The sequence below is a fragment of the Aulostomus chinensis genome, chromosome 6 (genome assembly GCF_037954235.1).
Source record: "Aulostomus chinensis isolate RoL2024-O1b breed Wild chromosome 6, RoL_Achi_v1.0, whole genome shotgun sequence".
Lineage (NCBI taxonomy): Eukaryota > Metazoa > Chordata > Actinopteri > Syngnathiformes > Aulostomidae > Aulostomus > Aulostomus chinensis.
In genome coordinates this window covers 15,769,891-15,776,752 of record NC_141325.1, presented here as the reverse complement: position 1 = coordinate 15,776,752, position 6,862 = coordinate 15,769,891, and the positions used below count along the sequence as shown (strand labels likewise).

General features: G+C 43.0%; 1 protein-coding gene across 1 annotated transcript; it reads right to left on the bottom strand.

Moving 5' to 3' along the window:
* Positions 1-277: 277 nt before the first annotated feature.
* On the bottom strand, positions 278-6,514 carry LOC147260281 (ankyrin repeat domain-containing protein 26-like). The gene has a single exon (XM_086206793.1). It carries the CDS (start codon positions 6,420-6,422, stop codon positions 4,017-4,019), a length of 2,406 nt encoding a protein of 801 aa, XP_086062919.1. The 5' UTR covers positions 6,423-6,514; the 3' UTR covers positions 278-4,016.
* Between the last annotated feature and the right edge of the window lie 348 nt (positions 6,515-6,862).

Below are 6,862 nucleotides of genomic sequence, written 5' to 3'. Positions count from 1 at the left end.
TGCCCCGCTTTTCAGTCTTCAGTACTCTGATAGGTGTCGTACTTCACTGTTTTCTATGATGGCACTTTAACTTTTTAAATGGCACCACGATGTAGATTTATACTATATTACACTATCACATTGTAAGTATGCGAGATTATATTTTCCTGTCTGAAACATGCACCTGCTAAATTAGGGTAAAGTGTGGGTCAGAACCCTACTGGAGATCTAGAAATAGACTGATGTTGGGAATGGTGGTGTTGTGAGAGCATTTCCAGAAATTAGATACAGACATTATTAATTTGTTGCCATAATTATTAAATAACATAAAAAAATGTAGTTATATTTAAAACACATTTCAATTTACGAGTTTTGTTAGACTTACTGGTGTATGTCTCAAACCACTTCCAAGGATTGAGGGGATTTGAAAGGCGTGAATTTATTTTCGGGGTCAGAGGTGGTTGAAAAGTTTGAGACTCCCACGGGAAATACATAATGCACCTACTACACCTCATTTTAAGAAAAACCCCATGACCTATCAAGTACCCATATCCAAATCCATGTGATTGTACAATATTGCAGTTATGCTGAAGTTACATTATATCAAAATTGTGCAAAGGAAATAGGATTGAAAAAATGTGGATAATAAAATGGGATTACTGTGATAGAGTGCGACAGATGTTACGAGTAGAAGTCACCTTATTTAATTATACATTTATCAAGGTCAAACCCTGAAAAACTGCTGAGAAGAATATATGAATAAACCAGTACAACCGCCCCACATCTCCCCTAAGTACTGTCCTTTGTTTGTCTCAGGCATGACCCTCAGTCCGTCATTTAGGCGCAGCCACAGAGGATACACTAAGCTTGGGTGCAGCGACTCTATTTTTTAGGGCCTGAGCCAGAAGGTACTTCAGGCGAAGACCGTATTGAGTTTGCTCGGCACACGAGAACACTAAAAACACACACAAAACAGTATCCCAGCCACAAAAAAAGCCACATAGGGGTGCTCAAGGGGTAGGTCTCCCATTAAAAACAATGGAAAAATGAGCATATCTGAAATTGCTTTGTTTTTTATTGTTATTCTTCTTTCCGGTTCCACGACCAATTTAACACTTAATTTGACCCCCTAAACATGCTCAAAAACTCACCAAATTTGACACGCACATGCGGTCTGGCAAAAAATTTGATACTTAAAAAAAAAAAATTAACAAAAACTCAATAGCGCCACCTAGGTACACAAAAAACACCGCCACGGCTCGTAGGCATGTCTGACAGAAATGGGACTAAGACCGTTTTATTCGTCTCATCAAGATGGACAAATCATACGCTGACACCCCTGACCTAACGCCAACAGAACATCCACAATTTGGACACGACTGTCCAATTGTGGACAATTTTATGCCCTGAACAAACGCTATCTCCTCCTTGGCTGTTAATGGTATCGCTTCCAAAACTTCACACATGACACTTTAAGGATCAAAAGTTGTTAAAAACTTTAACATTACTCATTTGGTTTGGATTTTATAAGCCCTCAAAATATAAACGAAAACTCTCACAGCTTCACAAAACACATCACTGCATTCCTGACAAAAATCCCTACAAAAATATGGTCTTATCTTCCACTTTCGAGCAACATTAGCAGAGTTATTTGATTTTGACACACTAAAAATGTCAAAATCCTCCTTTGCTGTCCACCCTGAGACAGATGGCAGAGATTTGTTGTCAGTTGTCATGGAAACCAAAAGGGAGCATCTCTGCCCTCATGGTACATACTCTCAAACAAATGCTTCTAGCTTCGAAACTAAAACTCCCACACCTTCCAAAAACACACCATTTAATTCCTGACAAAGAATCCCTCCAAAAAGATGGTCTTACATTCCACTTTTGACCAACATATGGGGAGTTATGACTGTTTTTCACACTAAAACTGGCAAAATCCTCCTCTCTCTCCACTCTGACACAGATGGCAGACAGAGCAGCAAGGGAGGGGCAGGTCTCAGCTCTAACTCACACTCTGTGCGTCACACTGACTGTGTGTTCACACCAAATGCGAATTTCGCGTCGCGTAATTCGTGCGAATTTGACTGCCGAATCATTTGAGTGTCCATTTGTGTCATTCGCGCGAATTCGCTCACTTGCCAACGTTTCTTTCCGCCACTTCACCATGGATATTCAAAGCACTGTTGCGTACCTGTTGTGGAAGGCCAAAATACCTCGGAAAACTAAACGCGGTCGTATCTGGGTTCACAACACCATCTAGAGGCGAGCACAGCTTGGTGAATTTCACCGAGCTCCTTTAGGGGCTGCATCGTTTTCGGATGATGACTGGCCAGTTTAACGACCTGCTAGCTAGGATCGGTGACAGAATTTCACAAAGGGACACCAACTTATTCAACCGGTTCTTGTAATTTTGACACGTAGTGTCACATAGCACTGGGTTCCCACACACAGCCACAGTCAACTTGTCCACCATCTTGTAATACAGTCAGCAGTGACGTCGGGACAACCTCATCGCTGATTGGCAGTCCTAACACAAATTTTTCTCGAAAGTTGATTATTTCCAACTTGCGTGAATGGCGAAATTTTGCGTCGCAAATTTGCGTCATTTGTCTCATTCACGCTGCCTGACTGAAAATTTGCGTCATTCGTGCGTTTGCATAGACTTTGTATGGACACTGTTTGCGCGAACGTGCAAATTCACGTTTGGTGTGAACACACAGTGAGGCTTCTATCTCCTAAACTACAAGGCCCATGGATTTGCCAAATACACCGTTGGATTCAGGCCGAAGTTTGGCACCCAGTTGCGTGTGCGAGGAGGCTCAGGCCCCAACAACGCTGCTTGCAGCCTCAATTATTCATTTGTTTGATCAAAATCACATTTCATCCCAGAAAAGGAATACTATAAGAGAATGTGCTTTAGCTGGGGTAAATGGCACATATTAACCATATATGCTTTATGTTATGGTCTATATTGCTTTTAATTAGGATAAGGTCAACATCTGTGAAGTATTTTATATAAATTGTTATGACTTTATTGTTTTAAGACCACAATAATGGTATGGGTCCACCAGACCCAGGAAAAGGTCCTGAGTAACAAAAATATGTCCACCACACAAGGGTTAATATCCTCCATAGAGGAAGTGATAGCCTAAATACCGACAACTAAATACTGATAACTAATCAAGTCAAACTCGCCACACGTCAGCAGGTTATAATAGATGGTGTCCGCACCTGTAGAAGCCTCAAGTTCATAGGAAATCAACTGTTTTCAGAAAAACTGATTTGATTTGTTAGAGCTACTTCTGTGACGGAGGAGCACGGAAAATCAGGACCCAAGATGCTGAGTGGCGTACAAGGAGATTTATTCGAGCAACAAAAAAAAGGCACAGTCCAAAGGAGGTAATGACAAAAGAAGGTCCTAACTAAAAATCACCAACAACATGGGGTCTAAAAAAACAGCAAATGCTCAGAACTAAAAACAGTGGCAAGGCACCGATGAAAACTCGCTATCAACAGAAAAACACACGAAAGCAAGGGCTCAGCGAGAGGCCATGACAACTTCACTTCCCACAATCTTATATATAATTTTCCTTTCTGATGAGCAACGTTGAATTTGTGGGTATCATATGTTCACTGACATCAGTTACAAGTAAACTAGTATTAAGATCCTGTCAGCTTTTCTCTTGTCTGAGAAGTTCAGAGAGCAAATTATGAAGTGGGGTTTTCACATTGATTTTTCAGAGGTAAAAAAAAAAGAATTTTAGCCAACAATAACAAGCATCGTCACAGGTTTAAATGAGAAACGTCATAAAAACAGATGTACCCCTCCCTCTGTCCCCATCCAATGACAGCAGGTAAAGGCCCCAGCCCCCCAACCATCAAACTGCTGCTTACTGATGTGGATTTTCAAAGCAATAGATGAGTTAAGATTGCCCTGCACATCCACCATTTCCTAAGCAGAGTGCTGTTCTTATTGGAGAACTGGCAACTGCAAGCTGATGGTTGGCCCTCTCTAAAGTTGGCCACCCTAAAGTTCATCTCTTCTGTACACTTTGTGCCGATTGCCCCGTGCTTATTAAGTTTATCTTGTCAAGCATGTTCTGTTGTGTGACCTGAGTCTGCTTCAGTTGATCCTGCAGCTTCTGAATCCTGTGTTCCATCTGGGAATGCAGGTTGGCCACTTTCATTTGACACTTTCCTTCTTGAAATGCCAACTGGGTCTGCAGGAAGCTGCTGAGTTGCCCCTGACGTTCAATTTCCTGTCCTTCACGCATATATTGTATCACCTGGTCCCTCCTTTCAATCATTTCCTCCATTTGCTTCATATTCCTCTCTCTTTCATTCTGCTTCTGAAGTCGGACCTTCATTTTCCTCTTCGCCCTCTCCAGCTTTTTGTGACTAGATGGTCCCTCCCCCAGCAAAACCTGAGGATTCTCCTCCTCTCCCTTCATTTGTTTGGCGGCACCTTTGTCCTGATCATGTAGTTTCTTTTTGGATTTCTTCTCTACAGTTTGAAGCCTGTTTATTTCTTTTTGCAGTGCTTCATTTACCTTTTTCTCCTCATCCAGAAGGAGGTCTAAATTCTTCAGCCTCAGTTTTTTCTTAGCTTGCTTAGTTTGTTCTTTCATCTTTTTGTTCAGTTCTTTCTTTTCCCTCTCAAGCTTTTCTACACGCTCTGTTAACATGACACCTTCAATCTGGCTTTGGACGAACTGCTTTTCTGTGGCTTTTTGACGGCTGACCAGTTCCTCTTTAGCTTCCAGACAAGATTCCAGCTCTTTAACCTGTGCAGCAAGCTGGTCCTTGTCCCGCTGAAGGACATTGAGCTGCATGTCCTTGTCTGTCAGCTGCGTTTTGATCTGGTGAACCTCATTCTCCATGCTGTAAGCTTGAGCCTCTGCCTTGGCCAGCTTCTGAGACATTTGGTTTGCAGCCTCCATCTGACTGGATACTTCCTCAACCAATCTATATCGGAGTCTTTGGTGTACCTCCTTCTCCTGCAGCAGAGCTTTGTGTGTTTCTGTGTGAGCAGCCACCCAATGCTCAGCCCTCTGTATGGCCACAGCCAGGCGAGTTCGAACAGCATCGAGCTCTGCTTCTAGTCTCCCACGATTCCACAGTTCCTTTTCCAATTTAGCATCAAGCTCAGACTTTAAGGCAGACATTTTTTCATTACAGTCCAAGACAGTGCTGTTAAGGATATCAGAATTTATTCTGAGATCTCGGTGAGCATCCTCCAGTTCACCCTTGAGGATCTCATTCTGATCCATGAGGCCTCTTTCCTTGGCACTGCTTTTGACCTGTAAATCTTCAAGGTCTTTTTTAAGGGTACTTACCAGCTCTTGTAAGGAGGAATTCTTCTGGAGCAGCTTCTCCTCCCTCTGACTGGCCTCCCTCTGCAACGCCTGCATTTGCTTCTGCTCCCTTCGGTGGTTGGCGACTACTTCCTCCACCAAGGTGCGCTCCTTAGCAAGCATCTTCTGGGTCTGACTGTGTTTGAACTCAAGCTGTTGCATGTTGTTGACCAATTGTCTAAACTCCAGCTGCAGGGATCTGTGGGTGAACTCCACCTTGTGTCTCTCCTGAACCTCCAACTCGTGCTGCTTTTCCATCCTCCTCAGCTTATTCATGGTGGCCTCGTGCTTCCTGGTGGAGTCAAACACTTTTTCTTGCTCCTCTTTCAGCTCAAGTTTGAGGTTTTGTACATCAGATTCCAACTCCTGATGCTTCCACTCCAGGACAGAACGAATACTCATAACGTCCTTTAGAGTGCTCTTCAGTTCAGCCCTCTCCTCTTTCAGCTGGTTCACCTTGTGTTTCAGGTGCTTGTTACAACTTTTGTTTTTTTCTATGGAGCGCATGATTTCAGGGTCAATTTTTCCTACTAAGCCCAGTTTCTGTATAATGAGGGGAGCAGCACAAACACTGGAATTGTCTGATGATGGACTGAGACCACTGTCACTGCTGCCAGATTCATTTGAACTGTTGGTTTGCAGCTCTCCCGCTACCCTCTCCAGCTCAGATGTCCTCACCTCTGTGCTGTCCGAACTGGATGATGTAAGAGTTGATGAAGTCAGATTTTTTTCTTTCAACTCGTCAGATGTACTGGAGGATTCTGTGCTTTCTTCAACTCCACAGATATCAGCGTAAAGGTCCAATTCAATATCAGACTCTTCCGTCACGTCTGTCCTTGGGTTGCAATTTCTAGATGTGCTCGGAAGTGATTGCAATTCTGCTGTCTCATTCTCTTTCCGAGCAGAATTGTGATTGTTGGCATCTACAAGAGAATGAAGGCTTCCCCCTCTCTCCTCTTTGAGGGGGGTCCTATCTTCACTCTGCATTGCTGAATCTGAAATGGAATACCAAGAATCCTCCAAACCGTCATTGCTCCTCTCAATTCCTAACTTATTAAATGGATATCTTTTCTGATCCTCAGACATATCTCTGTAGGGGCATAAATATACTGCACAATACACTGATGAAAACTGTGTCTATACGCAAGACGGATCCTGACTTTGCTTGGCGGAGTGACTCCACTTTTTTGTAATGTGACATCTTGTCCAGCAGCCCACTTACAAGATCCCTGAATCGGATCTCAGTGATCTGACTGAAGACAAAATGACTGACAATGGGTTCAGTGATGATCACTGAATCTCACTGTTCACAGTGTTGTGGACCCTCTATGTTCTGACTGGGAATTAAGGTGGGGGGGGGGGGCTAATTTCATCTACTCCTTTGGAGACATGAGGGAAAGTTTGTCCTTTGCTCCTTAGATCTTTCTCCAAAGGTATGGATATCCAGCATCAAGCTGTTTCTGATTTGGATGGCATGTTAAAAACAGAAAAACATGGGGCTTAAAAATCACTTGCCACTTGTAAAA

Bases quoted from the DNA above. Each gene is read 5' to 3' on its own strand.
- LOC147260281 (XM_086206793.1), bottom strand. From the start codon at position 6,422: ATGTCTGAGGATCAGAAAAGATATCCATTTAATAAGTTAGGAATTGAG.